At 47.7% G+C, this 22,416-nt stretch overlaps 7 protein-coding genes across 7 annotated transcripts; 3 read left to right on the top strand and 4 right to left on the bottom strand.

The window, feature by feature from the left end:
• Positions 1 to 167: 167 nt before the first annotated feature.
• N7537_007378 (acetoacetyl-CoA synthase) lies at positions 168 to 2,414 on the bottom strand (the record flags this gene model as incomplete). The annotated part of the gene is made up of 5 exons (XM_056898435.1): positions 168 to 320; positions 386 to 726; positions 783 to 1,240; positions 1,300 to 2,312; positions 2,364 to 2,414. The coding sequence occupies 5 exons, from the start codon at positions 2,412 to 2,414 to the stop codon at positions 168 to 170; spliced, it is 2,016 nt and encodes a 671-aa protein (XP_056750511.1).
• A 3,019-nt stretch (positions 2,415 to 5,433) lies between these two features.
• N7537_007377 (uncharacterized protein) lies at positions 5,434 to 6,956 on the bottom strand (the record flags this gene model as incomplete). The annotated part of the gene is made up of 3 exons (XM_056898434.1): positions 5,434 to 6,449; positions 6,508 to 6,827; positions 6,877 to 6,956. 3 exons carry the CDS (start codon positions 6,954 to 6,956, stop codon positions 5,434 to 5,436), a joined length of 1,416 nt encoding a protein of 471 aa, XP_056750510.1.
• A 2,084-nt stretch (positions 6,957 to 9,040) lies between these two features.
• On the top strand, positions 9,041 to 9,730 carry N7537_007376 (uncharacterized protein; the record flags this gene model as incomplete). The annotated part of the gene is made up of 2 exons (XM_056898433.1): positions 9,041 to 9,332; positions 9,414 to 9,730. 2 exons carry the CDS (start codon positions 9,041 to 9,043, stop codon positions 9,728 to 9,730), a joined length of 609 nt encoding a protein of 202 aa, XP_056750509.1.
• Positions 9,731 to 13,720: 3,990 nt separating this feature from the next.
• On the top strand, positions 13,721 to 15,259 carry N7537_007375 (tryptophan synthase; the record flags this gene model as incomplete). The annotated part of the gene is made up of 1 exon (XM_056898432.1): positions 13,721 to 15,259. One exon carries the CDS (start codon positions 13,721 to 13,723, stop codon positions 15,257 to 15,259), a length of 1,539 nt encoding a protein of 512 aa, XP_056750508.1.
• A 515-nt stretch (positions 15,260 to 15,774) lies between these two features.
• On the bottom strand, positions 15,775 to 16,837 carry N7537_007374 (guanine nucleotide exchange factor SDO1; the record flags this gene model as incomplete). The annotated part of the gene is made up of 2 exons (XM_056898431.1): positions 15,775 to 16,712; positions 16,771 to 16,837. The coding sequence occupies 2 exons, from the start codon at positions 16,835 to 16,837 to the stop codon at positions 15,775 to 15,777; spliced, it is 1,005 nt and encodes a 334-aa protein (XP_056750507.1).
• Positions 16,838 to 18,327: 1,490 nt separating this feature from the next.
• On the top strand, positions 18,328 to 20,034 carry cp3 (carboxypeptidase C PRC1; the record flags this gene model as incomplete). Its single annotated transcript, XM_056898430.1, has 2 exons — positions 18,328 to 18,814; positions 18,869 to 20,034. The coding sequence occupies 2 exons, from the start codon at positions 18,328 to 18,330 to the stop codon at positions 20,032 to 20,034; spliced, it is 1,653 nt and encodes a 550-aa protein (XP_056750506.1).
• Positions 20,035 to 20,733: 699 nt separating this feature from the next.
• Positions 20,734 to 21,814, bottom strand: N7537_007372 (40S ribosomal uS13 domain-containing protein; the record flags this gene model as incomplete). The annotated part of the gene is made up of 3 exons (XM_056898429.1): positions 20,734 to 21,172; positions 21,347 to 21,512; positions 21,661 to 21,814. Coding segments are annotated over 3 exons (618 nt in total), but the record flags the coding sequence as incomplete, so codon positions are not given.
• Positions 21,815 to 22,416: the final 602 nt, after the last annotated feature.

Here is a 22,416-nt window from a genome sequence, read left to right as displayed (position 1 = left end):
TACCTTCTCCCTTCTACTAAGTCTTCACATACAAAACCCCCCAAGACGATCCTGGTATTGCTAAAGCTTGGTCAAAGCTTGGCAGAGACAAGTGACGATCCCAATGGACCCAGTCTACCCCTCTCATATGGAGACACATGAAATACGAAAGAGGCCCAAGAGTCCACTCAGAGCTTGCTCTGGCGCAACGTTTCCACTTTGGCGAATTGATAGTAGAAGTCTAGGCTCTTCGGGTTGAGAAGTGTCCCTGATGGCTTAATGATTTTTCCCGAAACAATCTGCTTCACAGGAAGCTCCACCTTTTTGAGGTTGACTGTGGTCTGTGACGATATACGTGGGTCAGTCCCGCTTTAAAAGATCTTGTTTTTGTTACAAAAGTACACACCGGAATTTCGGGTGTCTCGAACGTGAACATCGGCACATGGCGGGGGCTCAGCTCTGTACGAATCGCGCTTTTCACTCGTGCAACCAGGTCCGGCGTAAACGCTACCCCTGGTTTCAGGAGCAAAAAGAGCATGACCCGCTCGTCTATATCTGTTGGTCGTCGCTGGCCGACACATATGGAGTCAACAATCTCTTTCGAAAATTGACCCTCGAGTACCCGATAGATCTCTGCCGATCCAAACCGCACACCCGATGGGTTGAGGACCCCATCGGCGCGTCCGTGAAACACGATCTGTTTCGTGATTGGATGGATGGAAACGAAGTCACCGTGTGTCCACACATCTGTAGATAATTAGCGACCATACAAAGAGGCAGATGAAGAGGGGGGGTGGGCCCACTATCGAATCTCCCAAAATACGAATCATGGTACTTCTTGCCGCCCTCGTCACCCCACAACAGTGTGGGCATGTTGGGAAAAGCAGACGTGGCGACCAATTCGCCCGGAACACCCTCCTCCACGGGCTCACCCTTGATTCCGTCCCCGCCCTCAATTGTCGAATCGTAAACCTCCACGGGAATGCCTAGGCTACATCCGCCACATCCGCCAACATACAGGGGGGCAAGAGGGTTGCCGATTCCAAAGCACCCTGCGATATCAGTGCCGCCAGAAATATTATTCAGGCGAACATGGGATGGGAACCCTTCGTCGTAGAACCACTCAAACAATGCATCTCGTAGGACCATGCCAGTGCTTGTGACAACCTGTAAAGAGCTGAGGTCAACTTTCTCACGGGGCTTGATCTTAGCCTGCTGTAACTCATGCAGCCACCGGGGTGATATTCCAAGGTGGGTCACCCTGCAATTGATTAGCCTGGATTTTACACCGTAGAGTATGCTAACAGAAGGACGACTTACTTTTCCTGGGCTGCAAGATCAACCAAAGCCGTAATGCTTGGAATAAATGGGCTTCCATCATATAGCACAACCCGCGCACCAAAGAGCAAAGTCTGCACGGCGCACATATACATAATCCATCCAGTAGTTGTGTATTGCAAGGCGACAGAATCAGGCCTATGCTCAGCGTGCAATGTCCCCTCCTTCATCGAGTTTAGAAGCACACCACCCACAGAATGGACGATACACTTCGGCTGCCCTGTCGTGCCAGATGAGTAAACCACCAAGAAAGGATCACGGAATCCAACTCTTTCAAATTCAAGTTTCTCGTTGCCGCCTGCCTTTTCGAGATACTCCGCCAGAGTCTTAGTCCTAGGAATGGAGCCGATATCCGCCGGCCGCGAAGAGAACCGAGGTAGTGCGATGACTCCCTCAAATTCAGGATCAGACTCCATGCCTTGAACAATTTCCCCAATCTTCGGTCGCAAGTCAATGGTCTTGCCACTGTAAACAGCAAAGTCGTCCATAAACAGCCAACGAGGCTTGATCTGAAGCAGTCTATCCAGAACACCCTTAGTACCCATATCCGTAGAACTAGACGAGAAGATAGCTCCCAGAGCCGTTGACGCCAGGAACACAAGCAGTGTGTCAATACTATTTGCTGCACAGAGAGCAATACGATCACCCCGAACGACCCCATGAGCTTTCATAGCCTGAACCAGCGCTCCAGTCCGTCGTCGCAGCTCACCCCAGGTAAGATGGACAACCTCATGCGCAGCACCTTCTCGGACTTCACTAACGGCAATCTTGTCGTCTTCCTTGTCTGTTTTGACTCCAGCAACGCGCGAGAAAAGTAAATTTTCGGCGAAGTTCAGGCGTACACCAGCGAACCATTCGGGCACGCTGTCCATCCGAGCGGATTCATCGACTACCTTGGTATAGGACCCCTCATGGATCAGCTGGAAGTATTTCCAGCAGAATTCCCAGAATGCCGAACGGTTCTTGACTGAATACAGGTACATATCATGGAAATTCTGGGGGAAGTTAGATTATAGAGTATCTTTACATCGGCTATCTTCACTCACATCGAACTTGCGTCCGGTGGATTTCTCTAGGTCGTGCTGGAAGTGACCCATCTGGGTCAACTCTGGGGCTGGATGTTCCCATATCTTACGTGGAAGGGATGTCATCTTGAAGAACTCAAGTAGTAATATGTGAGGAATGTAGAACTTCTCTAATCTTCCGGTTTTATATCCCTTCGAATCTTACCGAGGCCCGAACCAGATTTATAAGCGGGTAGCCTGCGGGGACCCCGCTTGCCAGGGATCTACCCGTTGACATGACCGGACCTACTGTACACACATGGAACATCTACAGATCATAATCACTTTGGCATTCAAATTTTGGATCTATTTAACCGAACTGGAAGATTATAAGCATGGAGCAATATAGCAATTGGCTTAATTCTTGGATGTTTCGCTTTTAAGACAGATTATCTCAAGTTCTGCATTTATGCCTGATTTGACAAGCTGTCCGCTTCTGTTTGAGAATACAACCTTCTCCTCTATATGCTGTCCTTGTCAACATTAACATCAAATCACCAAAGCCCCTTTTGTTTTGCCCTAAACTTCGTATCTTATGTGGTTTTTCAGCCCTATGTGCATAAATTGAGCTAACTGAACTTTATACAAGTCTACCCGAACAATGGAGTACCTAAAACACGGTATAACTTCGGGCTTAGCGCCCAACTTGTAACTGTCAAGCGCTATCATCGCTTCGTAAAACTGACTACAGGACCCGTCAATCCCTATGCTAGATCTTGGTATATATGAGATGCGACGAATGTAGTGTTGGAGGGCTACTTTCCTTTCCATCCTACCCTCATTTTCCAATGCCCCGGCGGTAGTTGTCTTCCTGACAGTCCACATTCCTTTTTTTTTATTCTACAAGATGAAGAACCTTTCATTGTTCTCACTGGTAGCCCTGGCGGCTATCCTCAATGCGTCCGTTTATTATTTCTTCCATTTCATCGCCAATGGCAAATTCACAGGATACTACGAGTATTGGTCTCGATGAAGGTATTTTTCATACAATGTAGTAGCCTCGGATGTTGCATCTTCCACGAGCAATTTGACCTTACAAAAGGCGCTATTGCCTATAGATCACACTGCAGATCTATCTCCGGCTTCATACACGAGGACAGTCTTCAGATTATCCGTAAGTAGTGAGACGGTCCAAGGTGGAGGGGTGAGCGCGTTGGTGAGAGTGTAGCTAAGATTGTCGGTTGGGTTATACTAAGGGGAGGCATCGGAACGACCACTCGAAGAATGGAGAATCAGGTCACCAATAAGCCAGGTGTTCTGATCTACTTGGTTGATTGACTCCCTAACATGATCTATACTTTGAACTAGATGGCAACTTCTTTCACGGGGTCTACGGTGTTGACTAAGGGGGGGAGATAGATACATTTCAAAGGAATATAAATGTTACTGAGAAGTAGGAATAGAAGAGAGAATTAAAATAAGGCAGAGATTATATAAAAGTAGTACCTGCCTATTACTACATGTAGTATGATGTGGTAGAATTGGGTTGTGCCTACTTATTCGCCTTCTCTCGTAAACTCATCTTCCCCCGGTCCTTCCCTTCCCCTGGTCTTTCCCTTCCTCTTTCTCCTTTCTCCCTTCATCTCCACTCGCACAGCCGTACAAACTCCATCCCCTTAGAAACAGGGAATTACCTGAGCGTGAGAATCCAGGATTAGATCGACTCTCAGAAAGTTCGCTGACACAAATGGGCCATTCCATTTTGGAGGCATTCCATTTTGGAGGGGGGGTTGGCTTTCAAGCTAGGACCCCCAAACTCCAATGCACCTAGGTGTTTGGAACCAAACCGACCAAGGAAGGCGAGGAGCCCAAGATCCGACCTCAAACAATTTCCTCGAAGTGATCGAACCAGGTTTCTTCAGCTTCAATCTAAAGCCACAGGAAACCTCTTTCAAAAGAACAGTTGACTTTTCATGATCATTCTCATCGGTAAGTCACAATAACTATATAGGAGCTAACTAGTGCAATAACTAATACAGTCTTGTTTAGTCGTGAATACCCCGGACCAACAATACCGATATCTATCTGCTGAAATGCTCTATTGGCGTTGTTCGTCGGTATTCCTTTCCTCTCTCCTAAGAAAAACTGGGGATATTCAAATTGCTCGAGGCTAGCAACCCATGGGTCTCGATAAAGGTATGTTCCTTACGTCTAGTATCACTAGATTTTATAATGACGATGATTGTATAGAGCAAACCCCGATTCAATTACCGTCAACCTGATAACCAACTGTGCGACATCCCGTACCAGATCGCATGGTCATAGCAAACGGACCATCTGGTAGGGTCGATATAGCACTGTCCAGAAATATACAACAACAGGACTAATAGTTTCAAAGGACGTTCTGCTACAGCCTCTACCAAGGAGATGATTAGAAGGCAGTGGACGCAACGCGTCTGCAAAGACCAGAACCTGTCGAAGCAAACAAGGCCACTTTGTGGCATGAAGCCAAGTCAGGTCAATCAATCGGCTTCTGGACTCTCCACCAGGGTACCGGGTGATATAACTTGGCATCCTTGATGTCGTCTTGCCTCGGTTTTTTATGTCTTGCATTGGTTACAACCCTTTTCTCACCTTTTGACATCATGGGGAGGCTGGTGTTGAAATCCGGTTACGGCAAAAAGCGTTGACTCGCCACGACCAATGACGACCTTCAGTGCACGGCGACGATACGAAAATGCTGATTCGCCGGGGAAAGGTAGATAGACAATCGAGTTATTGCTACATACGATGTTCCTCTGGAGCTACGCATTGACGCCTGAGTGGCGGTGTACATCAGACAACATGGAACCCAACAAGTCTGAAATAATCTAATAATACCAACTCCTTAATTATACATTACAAGGCCCCAGGACACAAATAATAAGCACTATAATTCTGATTCTGATATATAATTTGAACTGGTGTATCATCAAAGCCTGACAAAAGAAAGAAAAAACAAAAAACAAAGCCCCAAGGCAACCTGAGGTAGCCTACAAGCCCCCACACCTCAACATCCCCAACTAGCGTACAGCACCGGCTCTCTCACCCCCCCAACAGCGAATTAATTAACTCATTTGAACTTGCGCTTCAACCAGGACATGAACCCGCCCTTCTTCTTCTCGACCTGCTCTGCTAAGGGCTCAGATGTCTTCTGGGTCTCTTGCTGGGCCTTGCCAGCTTCCTCCTTGACAGGTTCGGCCTTAGTCTCGGGCTTGGGTGCCTCATCCTTAGGCAGGGGCTCCTCACCACGCTTCAGGGCAGCTTCGGGCTTCTTAGGCTCAGCCTCCTTGGCAACGACTGTGGCGGCCGCCGGGGGAGCAGCAGCTCTATCGCCCTTGGAAGAAAGAATGGCAGCGTTCGCGGCGGCGATCGCTTCGGGAGAGGAGGCAGGCTTGCTGGCGCCGGTCTGAGCAGGGGTGCTCTTGGGGGCGGACTCGACGGGGGTCTTCTGAACGGCCTTGGGTGCCTCAGCAACCACAGGAGTCTCAGCGACCTTCTTCTCCTCGGCGATTTTAGGTGCTTCAGCGACTACAGGGGTTTCGGCGACCTTCTCCTCGGCAACCTTGGGTGTCTCAGCAACCTTAGGTGCCTCGACCTTCTCCTCGGCGACCACAGGAGTCTCGGCGACCTTCTTCTCCTCAGCAATCTTAGGTGCCTCAGCGACCACAGGGGTCTCGGCGGCCTTGGGCGCCTCGGCGACTACAGGAGTCTCGGTAGCCTTAGGTTCCCCAGCCTGAACAGGCACAGGCTCAGGGGTTGTCAAGGCAGCGGTGGAAGCGGGTCCAGCACCGGCCAATGTCTCAATAGTCTTCTTGTCCTCCACCACGCTAGCGCCGAGCGCCTCCTCATCGGTCTTGGGCATCTTGTGGGGCTTCAGGTTCTCCTCGTTGTTGAAGATGGGATTCTCATACGGGCGCTTAAAGTGGGCAGCATCGGCCTCGACGGGAACGGCGGGAGGCACGGGCGCAACGACAGCAGGGACATCGGTTGATTCAGCGGTCTTGGGTCGCTCAACCAATGTCTCAGAAACGCCGGTCGTGGCGATCGAGGGAACGGGCTCCTTAGTGGTCGTCTCCGGGAGGATAGCTGCAGATTTCCAAGTTAGTTGAAATCCTTGTCGCATTTTGACTAACACGCGTCATACCAGTGCCTGCGGCAGCGCCACCTTCCAATTCGCCCAACTGGCCGGCCTTGGAGGCTTGCGCCTTCTCCACGGCCTCTTCCACTGTACCCTTGTTCTCTGTTGCGAGAGCCTCCTCGGCCTTCACAGCCTCCTTGGTCTCCGCCACAGCTGGGATCTCAGTTGCGGGGGCCGAGGTCGCGGGGGTGGGCTCCGGCGCCTTGCTAGGCTCAGCGACGGTCTCGGTAGGCTGTGTCGCAGTCTCGGGCGCCTCTGTCTGTTCGACAGTCTCAGTCTGGCCTTCAGTTTGGTTGGTCTCGTCGACGGTTTCGTGACCGGGTTCACTGAGCAGTTAGATGGTGATGTGGCATAATGTTGAATTTTTCAACTTACACCACGTCCTTGACGTTGTCTACAACGGCAGCGACGGGCTTGCTGCCCTTCTTGTTCTTCTTTCCTCCTTTCTTGGCCATTGTTGAGATGAAATTTATTCTGCGCTGGTCAGAAGACTGAAATATAGAAGAAAGATAAGTCAACTTACGATAGTAGTGAAGTGTAGGAAGGAAGAAGTCAAGTAAGGGATGACGCGGTATGTTCTCGTCGCTAGGGTTCTTGGGATCCGTGGTGAGGACAGTTCTGGAACACAAAGTTTTTTCTTTATTTTCGACTTCTATCCGGCTATTATTAGATTCAAATGCATTCAAATTTCTATTCAAAATCAAAGACTTCAATTCGTTCTATCTGTCTCTCTCATTTTTCTCTCCATTTTTACTGTACATTCCTCCGCATGCGATGTCTCTTCATAGTTCCCTGGTCGTGTGAGCTTGGGCCAGCCCTAATGTCTGCATCGGGTAAATAGGGTTGTGCCTGCGCAACTAGGGGCCGCCCAGGGGCAGTAAGTAGGGTAATCAGGGCCAAGGGGGCTCAAGGATGATCTGGGGAAGGGTGCAAAGTCGAACACAGGACACAGTATATTCCATGCCCAAGTTACTCAAGGACTGGACATTCTTGGAGAAAGGGCAAAATAGTAATTACATCATTTCTGGAACTGTAGAGGATCACAATCAAAGACAAAAATAGTACATACGTAATCATTAAAATAGTAAAAAATAGTAAATAAGTAAAATAAGTAAAATAAGTAAAATAAGTGCAATAAGTGCAAAGTACTCCGTAAAATTCAAGATCCATGGCTTTTGAAAGGACCTCCAATAGAGTCAGAAATGGTACCCCCACTAGGTGTACTTTGTGTATGATGTATTGCGTGGCAGTGGGTTGAGGCGTTATTACATGCATATTCCAACATAGCATTTCAAATAATGCCAACTGGACCTTTGATCATAAACTATGAGGTCATCAACATAATATTATGCCTAATAAAATCAAAATACAAAACAGAAATCCAACAGATAAATAGAATAAAAACAAAAACAAAAACAAAAAAGAAGTGACCGACGCAGGGATCGAACCTGCAATCTCTTGATTCGTAGTCAAGCGCCTTGCCATTGGGCCAGCCGGCCGTGTTATTGGAAGAGGCAATGAAAATGTGCATTATTAACCAATACCACACCCCACGGACAGGCAAACGCGGCAAAAACGTGCCGAGTGGAGGCAAGCGGGGCAATCGGGGGCAAGCCAAGTTCCACTCCAATTCCGGTTTATTCCCGTCTGTTGGCTTGGACAGTTTGATCAACACATTTCATGACAATGACAATTCGGCGATATTTCGTGACACATCGCTTTTATAATGATGTAACCGTGAGGCTGACCGCGCTTTTCTGGAAGCCTTCGCTGCAGTACGCCACCGACATCCCGGATGATCAATCGTTCTATTATACTTGGTTTATGACACGCAGCCAATATGAAGGATCCTGTTCGTTACCACTATCTGTTACTTTGAATCACCTTACTCCGTGGAAGTGTGCTAGTAACAGTGACATTGCAATTTCTTGGCCCAGACTCGGCCGGTTCTCGGGCCACCTCCTCGGGGAATTAAATTTGTCGGGGTTGCCGATATACAAAGACATTGAATCGACAATTAGAATCTTCAAGTAGAGAATGTTTGACTATTGAAGTGCAATAGATACGGAGTAGCAAGGTAGCAAATGAATCTGATAATATCTACAACATACGTACTTTGCACTTCTCGCACAGTGGATCCCGTTTGAGGCCATTTTGCCCCAATATCCTCACCGGATATGGACCGCAGACGCTTCTGGGGAATCCGGACATCCCACCTTGGCTTATCTCTCTTGCCGTCGCATCCACATCCATCGACTATAATTCCCGCATTTCCCCATCTCTTCTTTTTTACTTCCTTCTTTCTACTTTCTACTAATTTTCCTCTCTCTCTCTCTCTCTATCATAGAAATCATAGAATGATTACATTGTTCCTGAACCAAAAACCCCGCTATTCGTGCTTGCACACCCACCGCGTCCGTTCCCAATCCGGGAGTGGTATGCACTGAGGCATTTTCCTAGGAACCGCCCGCATTGATCTCTGAACTTCTTGAATTTGAATCTTGAATATCCCAGTTCACAATTCTCTTTTCTCTCCAAAATGACGTTCCGCGAGAAGGTCAAGCGGGTGTTCCGCTCCTCCAAAAATAATGGAAAGCCCAAGGTCGAATATTATAGACGACACGAGTGTCCCCCTTCGAAATTTCGTGGTCCTTTCGACCGCGCCCACCAAAAGAGCCTAGCCGCTTGGTCCTTCGAAGGTGCAATGGTCGAACGAACTCGTTCATTTGAAATCTCCGTCTCACCCTTTGCCACGTATGAGGGTTCCGGCGGTTATACCGGCCCATCCGATTCTGATAACTCGGTGTCTCCGGAGGATGATGTCGATCCAGGTACGCATTCCCAGCCCTAATCAAAAACCTCACCTCTATCCAAGAAAATTAATTCTAACGTCGGTTTTTTTTTTTCGATAGCCTCCTCCCATTCAGAGGCCCCTGCTGAATCATCGCCACGCGGCCCCGACTCCGGCTCTCAGTCCTCCACCGTCGTCGACCCCTCCAGCTATAATGGCTCAATGATGACCCTGATAAACGAGGGCTCTATCTACGAGATCCCAGAGGATTCAAAGGACCCCAAGTTCTTCCTCAAGGAGTCCATCCGCTACTCTTCACCCCTCGTCCACGCCATCTCGCCCGCGATAACCCCGTGCGTTATGTCCGCCCGAAAGGATCTCCCTTTCGCCCCCGAGGATCTCGCCCGCGCCTTGATCGCCGTCCAGGTCTGCGCTTGAGTCATCTATCCCTTATACCCAACCTACTTTCTTCACATCCAGGAGATTGTTCCTTTTTTACGAATCACCCCTTCCATTCCTCGAGACTCGATGTCTTTTATTTATTCAACCCTTTTTTTGGTTCCTCTACCACGGTCGGACATCACCATCTCGATACCATCTTGAGTATTGATGTCCACCATCTCTGAACTCACTCCGCGAACCAAGTCGCTCCTCGCTAGATGCCGAGGACTTTCAGTTAGCGATGGTCTTTCCCTCACATTTGTTATGCATTTGCATCTAAGCGTATACCCGTTAAGGATTTTGCTGTTTGTTTTATCTAAGTTTCTTTTTTTTTTTTTTTTTGGCTGGGGTCTGTTGGTTTTGCTTTGATTCTAAATCATTCACCCCCTGGCCTCGTGAGCCATTGCTTTTATCACGATATACACGTTGCCAATGTCTTTCTTAGATGGTCTAGAGAAAAATAAACCGTTGCTTCGGATAACCTTGTGGGTCTTTGGCCTGGACTATAAAACTCCGAATAATGAAATCCAAAAAGGTACAACGCACGATCCATATAGATCGCTCTAGATCCCAAGTCTTCTTGTTCTCGAAGAATCTCCCCCGCTAAAGCCAAGCTTTCTTCCCCCGCGCCAAGATCGCATATCGCTCTATTCCGGTAATGTTTCGTATGATCAGCTCGACTATCACCAATAGGCTTTTTGGTGAGCATGGTGTCCGTGCAAATACCAAAGGGGGCGAACCTTATCGCGTTGGGGTTGGATAACTTCTCTATGAGGTTATGAGGCTGTTTTGGTGTTGACTTGATCTTGGTCTGGGCTACGGGTAATTATACCGCATAGTGCATATGTAGGTACATAGCATCCATGGATGTATGCATTACAGTGAGACTAATCAAGTCCAAATTAATGGTTAAGGAATAAACTTTGGAATACACGTTCATATAATTATTTGTCGCCCTATATGTGTCGACCCCGGGTCACCAAAATCCGGGTAATGGGGGGAGCGGGGGACCCGTTCGCGGATTTCGAGGTTTACCTGCGCTGAAAACGGACACGGACAATGTTTTCAGGCCGCTAATTGGCTTTTACTCTTGTATTAAGTTCATAGGGCTGGAGATATTTAACTTAATCAAAAATGTCATGATAAAAAATAAAAATAAAATATCAATCGTTGGGGTAAGTTTTCGACTCAACGTCACAAAGACCGGTCTTATTCATGAAATATCAAGTTTGATGGCACTTTCAAGTTTCTACACACCTCGTTGCAAGGCAAAAGCGACTTGTTCTCATTTTCGGGGTTTTTCAAGGCTACCTACAGACGTAGTCGAGTTGTCTAAATTACATCATATACCATGTATAAAAGTGGGATATAGTTTCTCTATGGTAGAAATCAAGCAATTTCTAGGAATTATGGTAGAACGAAAAGAACTTCGTCTACCATTCAAACTTATTAAATCAACAATTAATCTTTGGGCATTAACTCTATCGCTTGGTGTGATTGCTACTCCGTTTCAAGTTGTACGCCGAGGAAAGTCAATTCCCAATGGAAACAGCTTCCGTACTTTTAACATTCAGATTAGATGACTTGCCTGAGCTGCTGCTGTGGCTTATTGTGATCAGAACATCCATGCAACCGGAAGAACTCTTACCTACGGTAATGGGGCCTGTCCCCTGGTTGAAGCAGCAAATGCAGTGATTATAGACACATTCCAGTAGCACACGTACATGACAGGCTAAAACCTAGAAACTAATAGTTAACCACACATTTTAGTCACAATCCTAAAGATCTAGCAGGCTACCTCGCCCTGGATAAATCCCGGAAGCTTAGCATATTGGCCTTTCGCAGTAAACGCCGCTCGACTTTTTCGGCTTGTATAGGCACACATATCCCGAATACTGGATAAATCAAACAGATTTCACGTCCATTGAAGCATCAGATGTCAAATATATCGTGGAGGCCAACAAAATTGATAGAAATGCAGGTACAGGTTTGAATTTTACCAACATTGTTCCCACAATTGGTATTTTGAACACATAGGAAGCCTGAAAGTATGCGCGGAAACGGCCGATGCACAGGTTGGAACAATCTGTCGCTCTAATTATACTCACAAAAGACATTGCCACTTGTGAGCTCTCAGGTAAGTGAAGAGGAATTTCCCTCAAATGGTAGTCTCTACGAGCTGGTTATAGCCCACCTAGGTATAAGTTTAGCTTGCTAACCCATAATATCCTAAAGGTCATTGACGCTTGTAGACTACGTCGCTATTCAATGAATAAATTGTGCAAAATAACCAGTTTGTATTAGAAGTCCACTCCACCTAATATATATTCATATCCTGACCCCCATTTCGACCACAAACATTCCATAACCTCAATTTTAGCTAATATATACTTTACTAACTCTAATATTTGGCTACAAAATTGACATGTATTGAAAGAAAGTAAAAGAACCCCCTCATTAACTGTTTGGATGAGTGCCCATTGGTTGAATTATGTCACATTAAATTCATCACATGATCACCTTCGCCCTAGGTCAATCTAGATGATTATTTACATGGGCACCATAGAGTACAAGTGAATATTGGAGAACTAGTTCTGTTTGATAAATTATATAGACAATTTAAGGAGAGCGTATATCACACATGCTGTGACGGTGATACACAGAAGAAGAAAAAAACAATCCCAACGACAAAACTGCTAGCCGGCGGATTGCATTTTTATTATTGAAAATTCGTAATTTCCCTAATAATTTCCGAAGTACTAGTTGAAAACGTAGAGTTTGGTGTTGAAAGAAGCCTCGTAGAATGCGTAGTTGAATGAAAGATGGGGCTGAAAGAGATCCTTGAATTAATATGACCCATAGGGAAATTGAGGGCATAGTAGTATCCCATTAATGAAAAAAAGAAAAAAAAAATTCATGGTCTGTTAGAATTATACCGCTGTACTGCATAGAATTTAATATGTCTCATTTTTGGGATAAAGCAATGATCATTGTACTCCGTATAAGCCGAGTCGTTTGGAAGACACAGTAACGGTAACACGTGGAACGGGACCTGGAATAAATCATGTCGTGGATTTGAATTTGGCCTGAGATAAGGCTGGCTTCGTGAGACACCAACAAGACTATTCTGAGAGTGCGCACGGTGTAACACAGCCCATATGGGATGCTGTCTTGAGAGGCCCCAGGCCCCAAGTTCATTGATAATCAATATTATCGGCTGTGGTGCCAAGAGGGGTTGGATCCCTGTAAAGTTGCACGCCTCGATTAAGATGTGGAATCTGATCATACTAGATTGGGTTTAAGCACATTGGCGCTGGGGCTTGAGTTCCACTGCTGTCACCGCTGCGGTTTATTGCATCTAGAAGTATTTCGCTTATTTGGAATGATTGAACTACTCCGTATGGCGCACAGAGTATTCTAACCTGGTTCCTAATGGTAAGGATTCCGGAAAGGAGTTCGATGAGTAGGAAGGTATTGGCCTCAGAAGTCTAAATCATCACAATATAAGGAGTGTTGTACATAGTTCCATGATGTACAAAATTATAGTGAGTCTTACCCATACATAGTTCTTCTGTAAGAATAGAATCAGTTATGTTTACACTCAGCTGCATATACTTGTACTTGTTTACGGCCCCTACGTAACGTCACAATACCGGCCATATACTTCAAATGTACTCCACTTGCAATTGAAAGAAGAGCTAGTCAGATAACCTACCTAAGTACTTAGCCAAGAAAGGCAATCCGACTAGATCGAACTTTTTCATCAATTGGCCTGAGCTGAAAGATGCCGACGTGCTCCAAGGCAGGAACGTCTACACTGTACTTAATGCAACTCTCGCCCACTAGAAGCATGCCCTAACTTCTATTACATGGAATATTCCTTCTTCAAGTTCACTCTCTTTGTTTTCTATGGCTCTTTGTGACTTGTTTGTCAATCACTACATCGAAACATCAATCCAACTTCTACTTCATCCAATAAAACACACCATGCTTCGCTCTCTGCGCCGTTTTCTTTGCTTTTCCTCTTCCAAATCATATGAACCCACTGATTCCACAACAAATGGCACAGAAAACGTGGAAGATCCCATTCGCTTGAGACCCGATGGCAGAACGATTGCTCAAGCACGAGTTGCGAGTCCCTGCCTCGAGGGGCTTGGAAGCGTACAGTCCAGGGCTTCTTCAGTTTCTCCCTCTAGCTGCGATAGCAGCACACAAACCGAATCGACAAATGCCTCAGATAGTGAAACCAGAGCAACGACAATATCAACCGTCATTGGAAACACTTCCACGCCCCCCGAGTCACCTGTCAAGCCTACCTCCACACCAAGATTGAACACAATCACACCGTATACCCCCATCCTGCAGGTAGATGGCAGCCTCCGAGCCCCACAGGTCACATTCGATGGCTACGGCTCCTATGGGGGCCGGTTCGCCCCTGAATCTATAATGGGATTCCTATACGAGCTGACATCATTCTTCGAGGCCACCGTCTCAGACCCCTCGTTCTGGGAAGAATATGCCACGTTCCAGCGTTCCAGCACCACCCCACTACACATGGCTGGGAGGTTAACCAGTCTGGCAAGTGGGGCTACCATCTGGCTGAAGCGCGAGGACAAGAATGAATACGGCAGCCACAAGACCCGCAACATCATTGGCCAGCTCCTGCTGGCTCGCCGGATGGGCCGCTCTGAGATCGTCACAGATTGCGCCTCGGCCAAACATGGCAAGTTCACCGCTGCAATGTGCACACGTCTAGGATTGCGTTGTGTGGTCGTCATTGGTGCAGATGACGCTAGTGCCCAGGAGCAGGACGTGCTCGAGATCAAGTCGCTCGGCGCTAAGGTCCTGACAGCTCGAACCCCCTCCGGCATGGGTAGTCTACGTGCTGCTATCACAGAAGCACTGCGATATGCGGTCTGCAATCACGAATCTGCGTACTACCTCATGGGTAGTCCGGTGGGTCCCAGTCCACTGCCGACCCTGGCTCGCACGTTCCAAGCCCTGCTAGGCGAGGAGGTCGCAGCCCAAATGCACGAGGCAGTAGGTCGCCAGCCAGATGCCCTCGTCACCGCCGTTGGCAGCGGTAGCGGTGCAATTGGTCTCTTCAGGCCGTTTCTTCATGACTCATCTATTCGTCTTGTTGGTGTGGAAGCCGCGAAGGCAGCTGCCCTGACAGATGGTGGACTTGGGGTACTGCAAGGTGCTCGTACTCTCCTGCTCCAAAACCATGATGGCCAGATCCTTGACTCGCACTCCATTTCACCAGACATGAACCTGTCTACTGTGGGCCCCGAGGTCGCCCATTGGAAGGACTCTGGCCGGATTGAAATTTCCACGGCTACCGACACGGTTGCCCTGGACGGATTTAGAAACCTTCAGCGCCACGAGGGGATCTTGGCTGGTCTTGACTCGAGTCACGCGGTAGCCAAGACTCTCGATCTTGCTAGAGAACTTGGCCCGGGTAAGAATGTGGTTTTGATGGTGACTGGATATGATCATATTGGCGTGCCTGGGTTGGACGTCTGAGTTGCTCCAGGGACACAAAAACGAGTTATGATTACTTTGCTATTTTTGTTGGGAATACCCAAACCTCTCTCATTTGTGGCGTTGGGTTTCTTGCTTTCATTTGTCTATATCCTAGTCTTACTGTATCATATTCTTAGTTGTCCTCTTGTTGCGAGTCAATGATATGCCTCAAGGCTATTATACTTTTGAGGTCCTTGCATTTTTTCCCCCAAGGCTGCAAAGACACTCTCCTATATTGAGTGGCTTTTTTTTATGAGCTGATGGCTGATGCCATGTATGTTTTCCATCCCTGTAGGATCCATGGATGTCTTCACTGTTTGACTGTCATCCATCTTTCCTTTTTCCACGAGAATAGACTTTCTGCACCCTTACGTTGTAGGGAATCCCCCCAATGAAACAGAATGAGATGGAATGTCAAAATCTAGTATATTCTAAGGTTCCTTTGTACTTTTCGTCGTCAGTCATATCGGTATATCATGTACAGCAAATCCCGTAGAGAAATCAAAGGTTATAACTCAATCCTCATGTGTGACCGACATGTCTAGAACCTCAACCCGCCCTCTTCCACGGGTCTCATTGCTCACCAGCTCATTCAATCCCTTGAACGCACCGGGCTCAGCAAAACCAACAATCTCCCATTCATCCCCACCAACGACTTCTTGCGATTCAACCGATTCGATAAAGGCCATGATTTTGTCCTTGACAGTGCTCGGGGCCTTGGGTGCAGCTTCAACATCAGACTGACCAGCCTCAACGTCTGAATCGTCCTTCTTAGACTTCTTCGACCCCTTATTCCCCTTCTTGTTTTTTGAGCCACCGGAGGGCGCTTCCTTCTCCTTATTTGACGCAGCACCTGGGGCAGCCTTGACTGACTGCTTGAGCAGGGACACTGGACATGTCACACGAAGACGCATGCGGGCCCGCATAACAGGGATCGGCTGCCAAGCGATGAGAGCCTTCATAGCATCCAACGCTTGACTCTTCGCCGAGCGGTTCGCTGAAACTCCCGTCCAGAGCGGCTTCTTCGGCTGAGAATCTTCACCTTCTCCATTCACCTCCCCGCTCGCTTGTGTCTGTTGCTGTCCGCTGGCCGAGGTCAGTTGATCCAACGCCTTGTGGATCATTCCAGATGTGTACACGCGCTTCGTTGAGGGGTCGACTAGTCGACCTGACACAATATCCAGTACTTCCTTTTCCACTCGCTCGAGGATGTCTTTGCGCTCACGCTCGCCGACTTGCACTTCGCCTTTACGAAGGATCTCTTGGAGGATTTCCTCGCGGGGGGTACCGGTTCCGAAGGCTTTTGCTAGCTCTGCTGATGGGGCGGTTTGTGCTTTAGAGACGGAGAGGAATACGGTTGGGACTTGGAGGACATTGTCGAGGTCTTTTTCGGCACCGGATCGGTATTCGAGCAGTTTGTTCTTGTAACAGGCGAGTTCAAAACGCTTCTTGCCTGGATGGAGATAAAAGGTTAGAAAAGTCAAAGCAATATAGATAACATAAAACTGTACCCTTCTTTAGTCGGACTACCGAGACGTTGGTGAATTTGATCTGGTTGGAGGGCTGGTTGATAGGCATTTTGGGTGTGAAGCCGCTGAGGGCTGGTTGCTTCAGTGGGGGGAGAAAGCAGACACCAGAAACTGTGGTGATATTCAAGACGTTGCTTTCAATTATGCTTTCCAAATGGATGACACCGTCAAGATCGAAGGATATATGTAAACTGAGTATGGAGTATTAAAAGTTGATTTGCGTTTACTATGGATCACATGATGTCAAGTGGGGGACCGTTCCTTTCTCGGATATCCTTTGAAACCTGAGGCACCAATATTTATGCCTCAGGATCTTTTGTCCTTCTCATACTTACATTTTCCTAAGTAAGTAAAAGATCACCGGTAAATCCAAGTACCCAACCCTCTAGTGGTAAATAGTTAAGTATGTAGTAGAGAGTGGTCGGAACCACCGCGACAGTAAGGTTATACATGTACTACTACCTAGTTACTATGTAGGTAAACATCTAGCCACTAACTAATTATTGTGTGTCGTATGCCCTCGTACCTACATAGTTATATAACTCCTAACTAATTGGTAACTGATCTAAGTATACATAACTACGTGGAAAGTCCATTTCCCATATTAGGCCTTTTTCCGGCATCTATCTATGAAACTGAGAACGGGGGCACAATATCTATAAAAGATGATATCTAAAAAGGACATATAAAAAGTCTACCAAAAATATCAAACAACTCATGATGATGTGTTCGCATAAGTAACCCATTTTGAGCCGACATGATATGTGAGGTCCAACCCGAGTCGGCATTAGTTATCCATTTGCCAACCCTTTTTTGAACCCAGTATTCCTCATTTTCTAAAGGAAAGATATGGTAGGTTTGGAACCTACATAAAAACTACCAAGCACGTCCCGGATAGAATCATCATAGAAAAGAACATTGCGTCTGTAGCTCAAATTGAGGGTGAAAAGGCTACGTCTTAACCCGCCAATACTCTCTCACTATTGTGTTATTACCGTTTTCGAGTTCAGAGAGCCGATTGCTTCAGTAAGAAAAAGAAAACGGAGTACAAAATGCAGCGATGGTATGTTTTCAGTTTGACACCCCGTCAAGATCGAAGGGAAATCTTACCGAAAAAGGCTTAGTCGACATGCTCGTGCCGCTTATAACCTTGGAACCTTGGAATCCCGTGACTTACACTGACTCATCCGATCATGGGGTCTCGAGCCCCTTGGGGTCATCTGATTGGCCCAGCCGTCTCGTCTTATCGACTGTCCCCGGCGTCATCGGCCCAAGGGACCTGCTTCTCCTCATCTCACAAGCCAGGGCATCACCGTCTTGCTTCTTCGAACCCCTCAACTTTATTTCAATTATCAAGTATCTTGTGGTATCTTCAAATTGTAAGTGATTGATTTCTCTTCCTTTTCCTTATTTTTGAAAGCCATTCCTGCAAACAGTTACTGATAAGAGGTGCCTGACTCCAGACCCCAAGGTACCCGCTCTTCATCGCCAACTCATCATTAGCATCATTCTTGCTGTGAAATCCAAACACACTTTGCAATGAGAGTCCTTTCCGCCACTCTCTTGGTGGGAGCTGCTTCGGCCGCCTCCCCGTCCGTCCAGCAGGTCCTCGGAGCTCACAGTGAGCATGCGGAGAACATAGTCCAACAGGGTGCGGATGCATTCAAGCCCCTGCAGCACCTCCAGGACCAGTTCAAGTCTCTCTCTAGTGAGGCTCGTCAGCTCTGGGAGGAAGTCTCTAACTACTTCCCGGAATCTATGGAGAGCGCTCCTTTGCTTTCCCTGCCCAAGAAGCACACCCGCCGTCCTGACTCGCACTGGGATTATCATGTCAGTGGTGCGGAAGTCCAAGACATCTGGGTCTCTGGTGTCGAGGGTACCAAGGAGCGTGAGGTTGACGGCAGGCTGGAGGCCTACAACCTTCGCGCCAAGAAGGTTGACCCCAGTGCCCTCGGCATCGATCCCGGCGTGAAGCAGTACAGTGGTTACCTGGATGACAACGAGAACGACAAGCACCTGTTCTACTGTGAGTTTAGAAACAATATGTTCATTTATTTATAGTTTATCTAACATCTGAAAGGGTTCTTCGAATCTCGCAATGACCCCAAGAACGACCCCGTTGTCCTGTGGCTGAACGGCGGTCCCGGCTGCTCGTCCCTCACCGGACTTTTCATGGAACTTGGACCCAGCTCCATCGGTGCTAATATCAAGCCTATTTACAATGATTTTTCATGGAACAACAATGCCTCCGTGATCTTCCTGGACCAACCCATCAATGTCGGCTACTCCTACAGCGGCTCCTCCGTCAGTGACACTGTTGCTGCTGGCAAGGACGTCTATGCTCTCCTCACATTGTTCTTCAAGCAATTCCCCGAGTACGCTAAGCAGGACTTCCACATTGCTGGCGAGTCATACGCTGGCCACTACATCCCTGTCATGGCTTCGGAGATTCTCTCCCACAAGAAGCGCAACATCAACCTCAAGTCTGTTCTCATTGGAAACGGTCTCACCGACGGTCTTACTCAGTACGGGTACTACCGCCCCATGGCGTGTGGTGAGGGTGGTTACCCCGCTGTTCTAGATGAAAGCACCTGCCAGTCCATGGACAATGCGCTGTCCCGCTGCCAAAGCATGATCCAGTCCTGCTACAACAGTGAGAGCCCCTGGGTTTGCGTTCCAGCCTCGATCTACTGCAACAACGCCATGCTTGGCCCCTACCAGCGCACCGGACAGAACGTTTACGATGTTCGCGGCAAGTGTGAGGACGAGAGCAACCTGTGCTACAAGGGCCTGGGCTACGTTAGCGAGTACCTTGGCCAGGAGAGTGTGCGTGAGGCTGTCGGTGCTGAGGTTGATGGCTACGATTCATGCAACTTCGACATCAACCGTAACTTCCTCTTCAATGGCGATTGGTTCAAGCCTTACCACCGTCTCGTGCCCGGTCTCCTCGAGCAGATCCCCGTTCTAATCTACGCCGGTGATGCTGACTTCATCTGCAACTGGCTTGGCAACAAGGCCTGGTCTGAGGCTCTTGAGTGGCCTGGCCAGAAGGAGTTCGCTTCCGCCGAGCTTGGGGACCTCAAGATTGTGCAGAACGAGCACGTTGGCAAGAAGATCGGCCAGATCAAGTCCCACGGTAACTTCACCTTCATGCGTATCTTCGGTGGTGGCCACATGGTACCCATGGACCAGCCTGAGTCTGGCCTGGAGTTCTTCAACCGCTGGATCGGTGGCGAGTGGTTCTAAACACTCGACCACGTTGCTCTATGATACAATGCGTTGATGAATTTATCGCACTGCGTGTTATTGAACTTGTGACTGGCTATTTTAGCACAACTTGACACCTGATCCTCTGGGAAATTCAGAAAGGCCGCATACCACCGAGGTCGGTATCGTCTGTTTTCCTGCTGATTTTTGGTGATTTAGCTTTTGTTTAGTATATATATCTAGGCAACTCTGAATTTAATCAATCTTGGATAGACTTCAGCATCGAGTAAAAGCGAAGGTTATAGGAAGGTAGTTTTGCTCATTTAAGCCTTAACACCTTGAAAAAGACTTAACAAAACTGCCAAAAAAAAAAGACAACGTAAGGCCGCATAAGAGGTTGACTATTCTTAGGTCGTTGAGATTGGTGTACATATTGGGTGTAGTGTACCTAGCAAGTATGGATATATACAACCTTGGAAGTGCGGGTGTTCGTGATAGGCGTATATGAAATTATATTAACCCCAGTACCCCATAGTTGTTAATCGATGGCTTAGGCCTTGTCCCACACCGATGGTCTAGGACATCCAACCCCACAGCAATGTATTCCCCGAAGTATACCATGGAGCCTTGCCGGATATTCTACCCTACGAGGGCCGAGGATTCAGACAGGATCATCGAGTAGGCAAGTTGATCCACAGATGATCCCATATAATCCACGGCCAAGAGCAAAGTAAATCGAAGAGATCGGTTCATTTCATTGATATGGTTCATTTTCAATTTTTTGGCAGCCGGGAAAAGATCCCACGAGTGCCCATAGAAACACACCGGAAATAACGGAATCCCTCCAAGAACCCCCGGCAAAAAAACGAACAGAATAATTTAGCCCTTCTTCTTGCTGACACCGACGGTGCGACCGCGGCGGCCAGTGGTCTTGGTGTGTTGACCACGGACACGGAGGCCCCAGTAGTGACGCAGACCACGGTGGGAGCGGATCTTCTTGAGGCGCTCGAGATCCTCACGGAGCTTGGAGTCGAGACCGTTGGAGACAACCTGGGTGTCCTTGCCATCGGTGATGTCGCGCTGTCTGTTGAGGAACCACGAAGGGATCTTGTACTGAGTAGGGGTCTGGAGGATGGTCACGATACGCTCGAGCTCTTCGGTGGTGAGCTCACCAGCACTATAGAAAGTGTCTTGTCAGCTTTGACGGTCCTGTGATATTTGTGCGATTGGTTGTGCGATATTCCGTGTCGGTTTCAGGTCCAAACTGCTCCATTCTCTCTTTCCAGCGTTTCCCCCAATAACAAACGGATGGGAATGATTGTGTATTCGATGGGGGTTGTGGTGAACGTACCGCTTGGTGAGGTCGACATCGGCCTTCTTGCAGACCAGGTTGGAGTAACGGCGACCGACACCCTTGATCTGGGTCAGCGCGTACATGATCTTCTGCTTGCCGTCAACATTGGTGTTGAGCAGACGCAAGATGAACTGGAAGTTCGTCTTCTCGCCGGTCACGAGCGCTGTTATCGGCAAATTTCCATGTTAGCCAACATCCAATTTCGAGAACCGCTGTCTCTGCCACCGCTTCCTGCTTTTCTTTTTTTTGGGCAAATTCGTGGTTGTATATCATATAATGCTCTCAGACTGAAAGGAGGGGTCGTCACGTACACATGATGGGCGATGGGCGAGGATCGCGATGGGTTGTCGACAGAGGGATGGAGAGAGGAAGTCCAACGTATGTGACTTTGCTTGTGGGATCGGGTAATTGGGGCGCTAACCTTATTTGGACGAGGGCTCGCTTGTTAGGCGCTAGGCCCAAAGTGGCTAGTTTTTAAAGCAGATCATGTGAAATCACATGACTGTAAATTCCAGTGTTAGATTCAGGTAATTTGATCTGTTATTTACGCGTATCTTACCCCAAGCCCTGACAAAACGAGCTTTGTTTTCCTCGTCCTCGACATGAAACTGTGACGAACCCAATTCTTGGAGTTATCAGCCACTGTCAAAGTGTCTCTTTGTGCTTTGAGCAATCTTTCATCAGTCCCATATTAATTTGCCCTGTAGCACTGTCATTCCTTTGACCCATGTTTTTATATTTCTTTTTTCAATCTTTGATTGAGCGATTCGATCTCGTCTCTAAGTCTATCGGCACTCGCAGGCCCATACATTTTTTTTGGCTCGTTTTTCCAGACCAGAGGCTGCCAAATTTCTTGCTTTGCGGGAAATATTAGGGATTTCTGCCTCGACATTGACCACTGACGTAGTTTGATGGTCATTTCTAGACTCGGGTGAGGTTTACTCATAGTTAAACAAGATACCAACATGGCCACAATATCCTCGAACTGCGCTGGATCTGGAGCCCTGGTCTATGTTGCCCCGGGATTTGATAATTTATGTTCTTTGTTTTGTTCAATGAACCCCAGA

The sequence above is a fragment of the Penicillium hordei genome (genome assembly GCF_028827395.1).
Source record: "Penicillium hordei strain IBT 12815 chromosome Unknown utg000004l_segment0_segment0, whole genome shotgun sequence".
Lineage (NCBI taxonomy): Eukaryota > Fungi > Ascomycota > Eurotiomycetes > Eurotiales > Aspergillaceae > Penicillium > Penicillium hordei.
The sequence above is the reverse complement of the archived record's forward strand: the minus strand, read 5'-3'. Positions and strand labels throughout refer to the sequence as shown.